This window comes from Toxoplasma gondii, chromosome II, assembly GCF_000006565.2.
Source record: "Toxoplasma gondii ME49 chromosome II, whole genome shotgun sequence".
NCBI lineage: Eukaryota > Apicomplexa > Conoidasida > Eucoccidiorida > Sarcocystidae > Toxoplasma > Toxoplasma gondii.
The window spans coordinates 1,812,797-1,826,286 of NC_031469.1; the positions used below are offsets into that span (position 1 = coordinate 1,812,797).

General features: G+C 50.2%; 4 protein-coding genes across 4 annotated transcripts; 1 reads left to right on the forward strand and 3 right to left on the reverse strand.

Moving 5' to 3' along the window:
• Positions 1-2,338: 2,338 nt before the first annotated feature.
• On the forward strand, positions 2,339-3,797 carry TGME49_297480 (hypothetical protein; the record flags this gene model as incomplete). Its single annotated transcript, XM_018782318.1, has 2 exons — positions 2,339-3,345; positions 3,440-3,797. The coding sequence occupies 2 exons, from the start codon at positions 2,339-2,341 to the stop codon at positions 3,795-3,797; spliced, it is 1,365 nt and encodes a 454-aa protein (XP_018638362.1).
• A 1,398-nt stretch (positions 3,798-5,195) lies between these two features.
• TGME49_297488 (hypothetical protein) lies at positions 5,196-5,585 on the reverse strand (the record flags this gene model as incomplete). Its single annotated transcript, XM_018782319.1, has 1 exon — positions 5,196-5,585. A coding segment is annotated over one exon (390 nt), but the record flags the coding sequence as incomplete, so codon positions are not given.
• Positions 5,586-7,696: 2,111 nt separating this feature from the next.
• On the reverse strand, positions 7,697-9,266 carry TGME49_297492 (hypothetical protein; the record flags this gene model as incomplete). The annotated part of the gene is made up of 2 exons (XM_018782320.1): positions 7,697-8,412; positions 9,119-9,266. 2 exons carry the CDS (start codon positions 9,264-9,266, stop codon positions 7,697-7,699), a joined length of 864 nt encoding a protein of 287 aa, XP_018638364.1.
• Positions 9,267-9,774: 508 nt separating this feature from the next.
• On the reverse strand, positions 9,775-12,921 carry TGME49_297495 (hypothetical protein). Its single transcript, XM_018782321.1, has 4 exons — positions 12,569-12,921; positions 11,894-11,989; positions 11,384-11,462; positions 9,775-11,119 (listed from the first exon to the last, which is right to left on the reverse strand). The coding sequence occupies exons 1-4, from the start codon at positions 12,737-12,739 to the stop codon at positions 10,902-10,904; spliced, it is 564 nt and encodes a 187-aa protein (XP_018638365.1). The 5' UTR covers positions 12,740-12,921; the 3' UTR covers positions 9,775-10,901.
• Positions 12,922-13,490: the final 569 nt, after the last annotated feature.

Genomic DNA, 13,490 nt, shown 5'->3' on the forward strand with positions numbered 1-13,490 from the left:
GACGGACTTGACGTCTTCAAATTTGCTGTTTCGTCTCGCGAGTGGAAAATGGCTGCGCATTCGTTAGCTTTTTCTCCTCAAAAAAGGGAGGGGCCGGGAGCAAAGTAATTCAAATTCCGGAAAAAAGTCGATAAACCCGGAAGAAATCTTACTGTATCGAGGCGGAGCACGACCCTCTTCCGAGTCTCTACACTGCCTGAATTGTGTTTGTGTAATCCGTACATGATAACCTGATGTTGGCGTGTTTCGCGCTTACCTCTGAGATGTGTTCACAAATCTTTTGGAACGCACACGATCCGGTGAAAATATGAGATTCCTTACTTTGTGCGAAGCCGTGGAAGAAATCAATCTCCTTGTTCTACATGGCTTTGTGGGCCACCTGCTACGAGGGAAAGAAACAGTGTCTCAGCGTGTCGTTCGACGGTCATAGTTTCTTGGTTTTTCAAATCGATCCTTGATGCCGTGGCTTCTGAGACGAGTGCTTGGCTCTCTGTTTTCTTTACACTTAAGACAAGAAATTCGTTAGTGTCTCCGAATCTGCTAGCAACAAAACACGCACGCAGCCCCAGATGTACGCTTTTTCTGTTGTTTGTTGCTGTTCGCTTTTCCAGTTTTCTTTTGCCCCACAGCCGCCATGCAATTCCTTGGAGAAAGTAAACGCGCGGACGCCAGCAAAGAACGGGCACAATGCGGCTTTTGTTTTTACCGTTCTTCACTTCAGCGGCAGCTTCTCCATTTCTGCATGCGGGTCAACGACATACGGGGCAGAAGAGTAAATCTGTGTTCCCCAAATGGTGTTCTGTGCTGTTGGTCGCTGGTCTGATCTTCTGCGTTCTGTTTCCCGCAAACGCGTAGTAGCTTCTTTCGCGGTCTCTCTTGTCTCCACTTTCGTCTAGAAGGTCAGCGCGACTTTCCTTCCGCTTGGCATTGGTTCGCAACGAAAATCCTTCGCCTGATGCAAGTGTCCTGGAAACGAATGTTCCTTTCTCTTTGTTTGCTTGCGTCGTCCCTACGAAACCCTGTAAAACTGAATTCAACGTGGTGACGCTCTTTAGCTAAGACAAACCGGCCTGAAGGAAAGGACGGAAACGCCGAAGCCAGACCGATGAAGACTTGAGGACGCACACAGCTCGGACGTTTTTAGCGGACGAGAAAAACAGTGTCGGAAAAAAGGTGGCTTCAAAGCTTCGGTCGCATCTATCAGCTACTCCCATACTCTCTCGCTTCCTGCTCTTGAGATATTTCTTCTTTTGTTGACACTCACCGAGTGCCATCCGCACATCGGACGCTGGCAACCCGGTCGTGTTTCCTCATATGCGGCAAAGATTTAAAGAACGCTCCTTACAGCCTAAAACCGTGTTCAGCGTGTCTCTCATTCTCCACGTTCCTTATGCGGATGAGCCAAACGCAGAACGGCTCTCTGTGTCGGTCAATAGACACCAGCAGGTCCATGCAAAGCCTCTCTTTTGCTGTCCTTTACAGTGAACTCAGGAAGAAGTGCAGCTAACTGGGACACAAGGATCCCAGATCGTGTCTGCTTTTGAAAGCCTTTCGTTTTTATCTGCCCCCCTAACACGGTAGGGATTTTGTTTGCCTCCATCGACCTAGAGCGATATCAACTTACATCTGCGTCATCGCTAAACTGTTTTCTGCCAACGTCGTGATCAGACTTCTGCTCGCTCTTAGCCGACATCAACGACATAACGATCATAGCTAGACCGGTTATCGTAGTCATCGTAAGCGGATGCTGTTACCATATCATCCGTACAAGTCTAGTAAGGCACAAGTAAATATTGCCTTTGTACAAGTGATCCGCGATCCAGAAGTGAATCACCCAAATCGAAATACACCGGTTCTCCACCTGCGTACTGCTTTGTAGCCAGTGCGTTGTTCGCTCTATCATCAACCAGACGGTCTCGCGGTGTTTGCGCTGTCCCAAATGGAGAGAATGCGTTGGCGTCACATCTAAATTTTTGTACCCGCAAACTGGAGCTCAGCACGTGTTTCTTCCTTGTGTCCGTCTCTAAGAAAATCTGCTTTCTATGAGTCAAACCGAACCCTCAAGTTCCCCTACGAACAAGGACTGACGCTGTCATCGCCATGGTGTTTTCTTGGCCGCGATTCGCGTGTCTGTGTGGCATCTCCCTCTGGACCGCGAGGTAGAGCGTTTTTGCTTCCTCCGGGTTAGTCCTCCGCAAAAAGCACTCTCCATCTTACCCGAAAAAGAACTACGAAAGGTTGAGAAACTCCTCTGGTGTCTCCCAGTCTCTGCGGAACTGAACAAAGAAGTAATCGTCAATGTGGATGGACAAAACACAAGAAAACACCCGTGCAAAGCATGGCATTCTCGCAGAAGTCGCCCGGCATTTTTCCCGCCGGTGACGGTGGAACTCCGTTGCAGAACCGTGAAACGGGCAGAGGCGGACTCGAGTCCCGGGAGGAAGAAGCTCTCGAAACTGAGAGATGGAGTGTCCTTGAGTCTTCAGTTCATGTCCCTGTCTTCCTGTCTCGGCCGTTCCGACCTACGCGCGAGAGAACCACAGCCGGAGGAAAGGGCATTCTCCCCAGTGCCTCTGCCACACTGAGAGAGACAGGATTGAGTGAAGGAAGTCGAAGACAAGGGGACAGAATGACCAGGACGGTTCAGCATGAAGGCAGACACCCTTCCTTGGCCTGCGGCGGCGCCACGCATCTGCAGCTGTCGCCTGCATGTGCCTCCATGGGCATCCCCTCCGCCTCCTCTCACGGCGTTGCAGACAAACGGTTCGACCAGGTCTCGCCGAGTCCCGAAGTGTCTCCTCGTGCAGGCGGCGGGGTTTCTCAGAGAGACAGAGGAGGGCGGGGACTGTCTCCGCTTGGCTCCTCTGCGGCTCTCAGAAAAGCGGCCCCAGCAGATACCCCTGGTCCTCACCCCCGCACTGCCGGCTCACAAAGCACGGAAGCCAAGCACGCCCGTCCTGTCTCCGCACCGGCTCCTTGGGCTCCAGACGGCTCTACATCTTGGGCTCCAAACGATGCTTTGCCGTGGGACCCCTCCGGGAGAGGCCGCGGTCGAATGCCGAAGGCTAGGTCGCAGAAAATTCAAGGACTTCTGCAGTCTTCTCCCCTCAAGAGTAAAACTGGAACAGAGCAGATATCTCATTCCTTATTGTCTCTCGGCGTCGTCCCAGCAAGAAAGCCGGGCAGCGGAAGGCGAGGAGAAAGTCACCTTCCTGAAGCCGAGCAACGAGAGGTTAGAACCGGGAATGGGAGGTCTTCGTTTCATCGAGTTTTGGCCTTTCTTCTGCTTGTGTGTTTCCATACACGTATACCAATCTGCTTAGAAATCATGCAGACACCCAAGAGGTTCTGTCTCGACATCTCACTATCGATCGCTTCTGCTTGTGTGTTTCCATACACGTATACCAATCTGCTTAGAAATCATGCAGACACCCAAGAGGTTCTGTCTCGACATCTCACTATCGATCGCTCGACGCCTGCAGATCTCCACCCCTTTCCTAATTTATCATTGCCGTCACTTTCCAAAAGAAACCTACCCCTTGTCCCTTTCCTTCACCTTTTTGCTTTCTCTACGCATCTCTTTCCTCTGCATTTGCTCTTTTAGTTCTCGATTACAACGATGCCAGCAGCTCTCAAACCGCCCACTGTCTTCCGACCTGCAAATGTATCCTCAGTGTGCCAGTTTTACCTGTGTACACCTCTCTCCTCAAATCTGGACTTGTTTTTTACCATTGCACTTGGGAGCATACGGCTTCCTTCGATGCTCTCACGGGTGCACACTGGAAAAATTCAAATAGAATAAACAGAGACAGTGTCTTCAAGGGCGTACTGTTGCATTCTTGCGGGTACATGTCTCTCTGCTGCTGGACCACGGCCTCCTTTCTACCTGCACCTAGTATGCTTTGGAGTCGTTCCTTCCTGGCGACATCTCGATCGACAATGTATATATATGTATAAATACATACATAGATATATACGCGTCGACCCAAGCCACGGCAGAGGACTGGAAAAGCAAATGGAAGAAGAGAGCCACACAAGCAATGGGAACGAAGGTAAAACAATTTCCCTCCGAAATCGAAAGAGCCTCCACGCTATATGTGTTGCCCATCTCGTCGCTCGAGATTTGACCATGTTTATAGCTTTTGAATCTTAAAGTGACTCGCTGGTTGTCGGGTCTTTGCGGCCATTCGGCGCTCTCCAAAAACCGTTCTGTCTCCTGCTGTCCCTTCTGGCTCTGCAGCTCCACGCCGACCTGCGACGCCAACTTGTGGGGAAGGCCCTCGAGGAGTTCGAAGGGCCTCACCACGGTCGCCTCAAGCCCCTTGAGGAAGCTCTGTGTCTCCACAAACTTGCTCTATCGAGAGTAAATCACAGGCGAAAAAAGAAAGAAGAAAACAGATACCATATTGCCTGTAGTATCTGTGCTACGTAGATACAAAATGTTCAACAGGTTCGGCGTTTGCCATAGCTATCAGCTTGACTAGGCTCTGCTTACACAGTCGAACGTGGATCCTGTGAACGAAGACCTTGCAGATCTGACCCAGGCGTCCGCCTCGTAGGCTGAAATACTGGCCTAAAGTAGCTTATGAATACTCCTTTTTTCTCCAGACAGGGCAAATGTGGAGATTATAACGCGAGGTCTGAGACCCGGGAGGCAGTCCACAACGAGTCCAGAGATTCCGATGTCTTCAGGCAGGAAAACGGAAAGGGGTTCTCTTCTTCTCTACATCGCCTTACTCTTCTGCTGTTCCTGTCTCTCTTTTTATGCTCGTGCCGTTCTGTGCGTTTTTGAGACTTCCACGAAAGGGACCAGGAAGCTCTGGTCTCCACGCAAACTGAATAGACAGGGAAAGGGCAGTATACCTGTGATGCTGAACAAAACGCCATTTGGTGGACCCTTAAGTACCGAATGTATTTTTCCTTTCTTTCTGTCTGCCTGTTCTTCTTGTTTCTTTGTCGTCTTGCTTTCCTGTATTCTGTGCTCATTGCCTCCCTCCGGATTCTTCTGCATTGCCTGCGTTTGTTCTCGTGCGTTTTCTTCTTAGCTTGGACCGCTCAAGGGTCTCGTGAAAGAGCTGGATGCAACGTTCGAGATGCTGTCTCTGCACTTCCAAAGCGACCTTTCCTGTCCCTCGACTTTCCCTCTCTCTCAGCCGTCTGATTCTCCTCAAGGTCAATCTGCTCCTGCTGGAGACTCAGTTCTTCCGTGTTCTCCCTCTGTCTCTTTCTCTCCTTCCTCTTCTTCTTCTTCCTCTTCTTCTTCCTCTTCTTCTTCGTGTTCTCCCTCTTCTTCGTCTGCTGCTGCTGCGGGCTCCGCTTCTCCAACTAGCCAATGGGGTGTATCGGGAGGTCCCGAGAGCGTCCCACGTCTGCCCCTCCAGAGTCTTCGCTCTCAACAAAGGCCTGTTTTTGTGCAAAAGCCGCAGGTCTCTACGCAGGCTGCCTTTCCTCAGCATCAAGGGACAGGGTCGGGGGAAGAACGGAACCAACGCGCAGAGGAAGAGAAGACACACTTTCTGCCGGGAGGGTTCCATGACGACCGCGCTCACTCGCCTCGGGTCCGCGTCCAGCTCCAGGAAGAGCGCCTCAGGAGAGAAGAGAAACGGAAGAAAGAGACAGAAGAAGACATCGAACGCAAACAACGCAAAGAAGTGAGCAGACCAACGGTCCAGTGACGACGGATTAATTTGACCAAGAACATCTTTATACATCTACTCAGCCTGTACATCACGCACACACGAACACACACACATGCATACACACACACACACACAACTCTCTCTCTGAATACATACATACATATATATATATATATATGTATATATATATATATATATGCATATGTGTATGTGTATGCATACGTAGGTATGTACAGACTTTCTGCACTTGCATATGGCTAGGAGTACATTTGTATAGATGCACGTGAACACTTTGCTTGCATAGGAGAAACGATGGTGAGACGCCCTGAAAAGTATCGACAAGACCACGAAGAGCCTCAAACGGATAGAGTCACAAAGGACCTGAAGATCTTCAGAAAATAGGACTCCATGGCTGTATGCAACCCAGGAGAGCGACATTTCTGTCTTTTTACGGAAGTTGTTTTTCAGACGCGGCCTGCTCGGATCAGCTGGTGCATCACCGCAAGCCTAGAACGAACGAACATGCTTAAGCGACCGAGTTGAACTCTGCGAGCATCTCAGACACGCTGGAAACTGTGAATGTCATTTTCCTTCATCAGAGGCGCTCTTCATCGACGCTTTATGGTGTATGTTTCGGCGCCTAAACAGTTTTAGTCTGAACAGAAAGCGACAGCTTCTGCAGTGTGCGTCCTTCCCTCTCCACAGAAAGGTGTGTTTGAAACAGGGCTTGGCCTATGTTTTTCATGCCTCTCTCTGCCACGATAGAGCCTCGCATTTTTACACCAACTAGGAGAGAAACTGCGGCGACAGGCAGACGACGAGGAGGCTGACGGGGCCTTTTTCGCTTCTCTGGAACACCTTGAAGAGCACAAGAAAAAATCTGTCTCTGTCTCGCCTTCTTCTTTCCCCACTCCACCCTTTGCACACTCCAGTGGGGAGCTGGGACTTACGCCTCCCGTTTTGTGGCTGCAACAGTCGCTTTTCCGGTGAGTAGACTTTCTGGGTTAAAACTCGAATAAACTCATCTCACTGTTCTCTTCACCCCTGCATATAAAGAAATAGTCTGTCTCGAACGTTCATGTACATATACATACATATGTATACTTATATATATATATATGTGCATGCCGGTACTAATATTTACGTATCTGCATTCCTTTATAAACGGGCATGTATACGTAGTTACATATATATGTATATGCACACTAATATATGTATTCCTTTATAAAAAAATGCATGGATGCCTATATCCGTGCATCTACCATTATCTGAACATATATGTGCATATACGTTTATGGGAGTATTTACCTTTGTACCTAATTGCGTACGCGTACAGATCCACACATTTTTGTATGCGTTTACATTAGAATTTGAACATAGTTTTCTTCACGGTTTTTATTGTGTAGATTGAGCGTGGAAGCATGACGTTGGTTACGCTGCTCGAGAGGGGAAGCATTTAGACACGAAGAACGAAAGCCTCCTTCTCCGTTGATCGTCCTCTCGGCTTACTTCCGTATCCCGGTTTCGGCTTTGTTTGTGAGCATCCATCTGTACACACTCAAGGAATTAAGTGTGCAAAGGTTCAGTAAAGCTCTCAAGGTCGGCTTTTCGCCCTGCACTCGACTCTTCGTTTCCGGCACCAAGGACGCTGCCCAATTCGCCTTTCTCGCAGTGTTTCCACCGTCACTCTTAGCTCGGTCCTCACAGTGACGGCAGATTCGCGCTGCCGTGTCTCGGTTCACGGTTCCTCCACATGGCCGGTTTCAGCTGTTTCTTCTCTCCTTTCTTTGCCTCGCACCCGAAGCATCAGAAACGTCTGTAGCCTGTCCCGTTCGAGCGACTGTCGGATTTTTCCGAGCGAGGAGAAACCTGTTCAGACATTTCAGGAGGAACGGAACACCTGTACTAAATCTTTTCAGTGGCTGCGGCTCTTTTCAGAAAGCTAAAAGGTGTCTTCGGGACAGAGATCCTTGACAAGAGTGCGTAGAAACAGATCCGCGATCTGTTTTCGCCATGTCCAACCACAATTCTCGGCGTTCCACTCTTCCTACGTCCCTTTAGCTTCTGTATTTTATTCCAGGAAACCTGCAGCCTTTTCCAGCGCGTAGGCTGTCGAGACACCGTCCAGAACACCCCTGCTGTGCAGAAAGCCGTGTTGCCTTTTGAGGACCGTTAGAGAGTAAATCGTTTGTTTCCTGCGAGCTGTGACTTTGCTGTTCCCTCAGAGACCTTTGGCAGCCTTCAGACCGAACGCGCAGACGCTTTCTGAGTCTCTCGCACCCTCTGAGCTGCACACATTCGCCGGGGGGGTGTTCGCGACAGATTGTCCTCTGCAGAGACACCGAGAAGTTCTGTTTCGCGCATGGTCTTCGCGTGGAAGCCAAGCCCAGTGCGTCGCGAGCGTCGATTGGTCTCGCCTCCAACGCGCATTCCTCTTCGTTGAGAAACTCCAGTGCGTCACTCGCTGCGACTTCCCCAGACACAGACGCTGCCGCTTTCCGTCTTCGAGCTCGCGACTGGGCGTCTGCTGTCTCGAAAGGAGAACGCGAAGGCGGAGAATCTCGCGGTGTCCGTGCAGACAGCCGGGGTCTGCAGGGGAAGCTGAGGAAAAGTGAAGGTACCAGCCTCGCGGTCTCTACGGAGCATCGTGAGGAGGGCAGGGACAGCAGGAAGCGAGAGACGTCCGATAAGGACGGGGACAGAAAGAAAGAATGCGACCCAGAGACGAAGGACGATTTCGCAAAGCAGCTCCGGCAAACGCAGGCGGAAATTGCTGAGAAGTTGACAGAAAATGCTCTGACAGACCCCGACATCGAGACCGTTCTCCTGAACTTCCAGGAACTGAAACCTGACGCTGTGGCAGAAGACTTTTTGCGGTACGGTGAGCGCGAGAAAAGCAAAACAAAGATGGAACCCCTCATTTCGTGTTCTTGTGTCTTTGGAAAACAAACGGCAGAACGGATCACCTTCGCATTCTTGTGTCTTTTTCTCCACGTGACCCGAGGATTGGATAACGAGAGTCAGAGCTCAGCGATGACAACAGACTGGACGCCTGATGCTTTAGCGTAAATGCGAGGGATGAGCCAGAGAGGGAGGAGCCAGAGAGGGAGAAGAAGCACGGAGACCGGACTGAAAAGTCGAAGATCCAGAGAAGGAGACGGAAAGGCAAAACACACAGGAAAAAGAAAGGGGAGAAGGAAATACATGGAAGTCGCAGGAATCCAGCAGTGGCAAAGAGGCAACATGTGAGGCGTCTCGTGGAGAGCGACATGAGGCACGCAACGACCCAAGAAGAGGTCTCTTAACGACAAGAGTCTGTCTACCTTTGTTCACATGTGCCTGTTTATCTCCACTCTGTTCTCGCAGATTCCTCGCTGGCGTCTTCGAATTTGTTCGATTCCTTTTCGTCTCTGAACCCTAAGACTCTTGCGATTTCTTCCTCACTGTCTTTCTCTTCTCTCCTTCCCTTTCTGGCTCACCTTCTTCGTGACTGCTGTTTTTTCCCATTTCTCTAGCCTCGTCTCTTCTCGGGTCTTCGCCTTGCTCGGCTTTCAAGTGAAGTGTATCCAAGGATGGGGCATCCATGCATGTTGGAACCCTCGCACCTTTGAAAACAGTGTCCATCATCTTTACGCTACACCAGCAGACAAACAAGCAGGAACTAGAGCCGTAAAAACGCGAGTGGGGAAGTGTACGTTAAGCGCAGAAAGTCGAGCGTTGTCCGGGGCCGTCCGGAGAAAAGACGTTGGAAAAAAATGTCAGATCTCGTGTGCTCAGAGATCTCCGTCTCGCCCTCCGACACCTTCTCTCCACATCACGGCGCGAAGATCTCTGGGCGGTCGCTGCCGTGGAAAGTCTCGTCAAAGGCCTCCTCCTCACTCTTGACCGGGAGATCGCGGCGCATCAACAGTGAGGCCGCTTTCCGTCCTTCCTGAAGAAGTGCAGAACCTGTGGCGACTAAAGAGAGAAAGACAGAAATGCAGAAAACAAACCCCCCATACAACACAAATCCCGGTGCCTCTTTCTTCCCATCCGTCGATGTCTTTCTATTGCCCCAGGAACACCAAATACATATACATTGATAAACTTACAAAGACATATAAAGCTATTTATAAATATAAATGTATACATTTACATATGTACCTATTCTCTCAGCTAAGTTTCGGATGAAACACTAGACTGTGTTGCGTACACCCGCGTAGTAGTGTGTTAGCCAGGCTTTCCGAAATATGCAGCATTCTCTTGGAGTTGTTGGAGTGAGAGAAGTCCTAGGTGCTATAATCGCTGTGTGTATTTCGCTTCAGCTGTTCCAAAGGAAAGACATAATTTTTTCAAGCTGCTCTGGAAGACTTCTTTTTCCTCGTCTCTCCTGTCTGTTGTCAGCTACATCCATCAACTGGAATACCTCGTTGTCTCGCATCAAAGTCGAGAAGCCGAGCTGCTGTCCGTACAGCGGAGGAATCAGGAGCTACAGTGTCTATTCGATTCGGTTAAGCGACTGAAGCAAGAAGAAAAGACGAAGCACGAACACGAGCAAGCCGCCCTCAGACAGCAAATTGAAAAACTTGTCAACGAAATCAACAGACTCACTCCAAACGAGGAAGTGCGAACTCCCCACCTTGGTTCCTCTACATTCTCTGCTGCCTGTGGTGCCCTCTTTGTGACACCCTTTCTCTCCTTGTGATCCCCTTTCCTTCCTTGTGACACCGGTTTTTCTTCGTCACCTTCTCGCTCTTGACATCTTCACATCGAGAGATGCAGTTGCTGATCGCTTGAAGAAGAACACAGACGCATTTTTGCCTCTTTAGTTTCCTTCGATCTCTCGCGTTTGTTTTTCTCGCCACACCTTCCCTGCTTCCATCTGAGCGTCGACACTGAACCTGCAACTTGCAACGGCCTTTCCACTTTCTCAGAGTCGAACGAACCTCTGGAAGATGATTGGCGCAGACTACCATCCACTTTTGCGGCTTCAGCGTCAGACTGGAGAAGAAACGCCGCTTCCTTGAACGCGTGACGCCTTCGGGTGTCGGTGCTTGTCTCACTTTTTACGAGTTGCAGAAATCGATTTCAGATTCACTCTTCGAATTTTGTTGATGCGCCTGTGGTTCTCGATTCAAAGGCACTGAATCCGTGCCTGCCGAAGTCTTCAATTTTTTGTCTCACTGATGTTTAGGGGAACCTTCCACACTCAGAGAACTTCACGCTTGACTTTTCAGACTCCCTGCTCCTCCGCGGACGCAGGACAGACAACAACCCCGTTCGTTAGGAAGCGTGGGATTCATCGGTGACACTGTTTGCTTTCGCTTTGCTCTCGTTCGGATCTCTTCTAGGTCGTAGAGAGGACGAGGGACCTGATGGCCGATGTCGAAGAAGTCCTGGAGACTCACAGCTCTGAATGCATGCATCAACAAGGCCTCTTGCAGGGTCTGTCACACACCCTGGCGTCGCTGGTTGTCGGAAAAGGAGAGTCGGTCGCGACCCTGAGAGACAAACGCGCAGGTCGAGTAGTCGAGCTAGCCAACGGGGAACTGGAATTTCGGTAGGAACGCAAGCTCGAAAAGACACCGGAGAACAGAGAAATAGGCACAAGCAGAGAAGGAGCATTCGCCATAGATGCCAGGAGGAAGCTCGAGAAAAGGAAGAGGAAAGACTCGCCTGAAAAAGTGAAAACCCCACAAAGAGACCAGAGGAAGGATCAGCGAAAGCGTTTCGAAACACATATCTCTGTCGTTTGTCCTGCTCACCGGCGCGCAACGCCGAGAGTTGAAGACCAGAAGCGCGTTGAGCTTCGACTAGTTCACGGAAAAGGCAGAGAGGAAGATCCTAGGGGAAAAGAAAGACAGAAGCGACAGTCGGCAAGGCACACTGTGGGGAAGGAGACACGAAGCGAACAGAGACAAATCGACGCTTTCTGCCGCCTCTTCTCAAATGCCCCGGTCTAAACGAGAAGCGGACCACACACATGTCGCTCTCGCCGCGGCTCCAGATACACCATTTCTCAGCAGGTCTGGACACCCAGTGAACTGTGTTTGCTTATTGAGAAGAAACAAACGAGACGGTCGGTTGCATGGAGAGCAATCGGAAAGCATCTGTAGCTAGACTCCATGTTCCCTATAAAAAAAATGCTTTAAACCTTGGACAAACCGCCTCTCTCTCCAGACTCAAGCAAAGCCTGACGTGAACGCCACCAAAACCTACGCGTCTGACCCCTCGCACAAAGCACACACCGGAGATTCCTTTTCTTCCTTTTTTACTTTGCGTCTTCCTGGCGCTCGACGCGATCTAAGTCGTCTCTGCTGTGAGAAGGCCGAAGCGCAAAGAGCCGGGGGGCACCCCGATCTACGGCAACACTGGCAAAAAAAACAGAAGGGAGAAGGAGGAGTGTTTCGCAATCTGCGAGCGGACAGTTTGTGGGAGAAGCGAAGGCCTGCATCCACGCATCGGACAGTTTGCCTTTCTTTTCCATCTCCTCTTCAGAGTCTGCGACATGGCAGACGCAGAGGCTTCTGTACACGAGGAAGACCTCGGCTGTCCCGACGCCTCGGCGCCTGTCAAACTCCGGTGGAAGTTTCTGCGGCGGCTTTTTCTCAAATACCGCGCTGCAGATCTTGTAGGCTCCAGAGATGCAGATGCGTCTCTCTCGTACACGAGGAAGAAAGTGGAAGGGGACAGGCGCGATAAAAAAGCAACTCCGGTCCCGGAACGAGCGCAGGGTTGACACACACCCTAGCACACAGACATGAAGACACTGGAAGCACACAAGGGGGATACGCAGACTGGGAGACAAAGGCGATTCAGCTAGAGGAACGTAAAGAAGCGCTCTGCTCAAAGAAACATAGCGTTGTGCGGCACCCTCCTTCATTTTGATCTTTTTCTCTCTCGTCTATCACATGTTTCGAGGAAATCACAGAGCCAAAAGTAGTCGTTACCTTGTCATGATCTCTGGGAGGACTGCCTCCCTTGACCTGAGTCGCACTGGTCCGTTCTTTTCCGATCTTCAGGCTTCCGTTTCCCTCCCGGATCTGCTGCGCCACATAGAGCGAATCTACGATTTCAAAACCTCCCAGGAATTCGCTTTCGCTCCTGCTTCGGAGCCCCATTCTGCCGTTTCTCGCGAAGGCAAAATCGTTTCCTCGCGGTCGCCCCCTTCTCTGCTAGATGCCTGGCGAGAGTTTGAAGTCGAGGAATTTGGCCTCGTGTCCCAGGCGGAGAAGAAAATCGCTCGAGTCCTCTCTGCTCTCTCCAAGCTGATGCACCAAGCCGGAGAAAACACAGATCACATACACACCGAGCTCCAATTGTTTGTCAGGTACAGACGCAGCAAGACAAACAGAAGAAGAAACCGAAAGGACAACCCCATGTGCTCCTATTCTGTCAAGACACACCGGCGGTCCACAACCAACGCTTAGCATGTACTCATTGATACGAATATATGCATATATATATATATGTATATCTATATCTATATATATCTATATATATATATATATATGTATATCTGTGTATGAATATATATTTGTGCATGAATGTATGCTGATGTATATGGAGGCCTTTGTATGTCGATGAATATTGGTCGTGTTTTCTTGAGTTCGGTCCCCACACTTGTGGTGTCTCGCGTCGCGGATTCTCTCTCTCTCTCGTTGTTTGGATGGTTTCGAGTTAAGAGCGCGTTCGTGTGCATTTTCTGTCGCGTTCGCCACATGCCTGCCGCTGTGCATGTCTTGTGCGCTCTGCCCAGATTTTTAGGTTTTTGCGAGCTGTCGTCTTACTATCCCCCTCCCGTTCTCAGCGTCTTTCTGTTTGTGCGTCAGCAGTGCAGTCGCTGGAGAAAAGAGAAAGTTAACTCGCTCT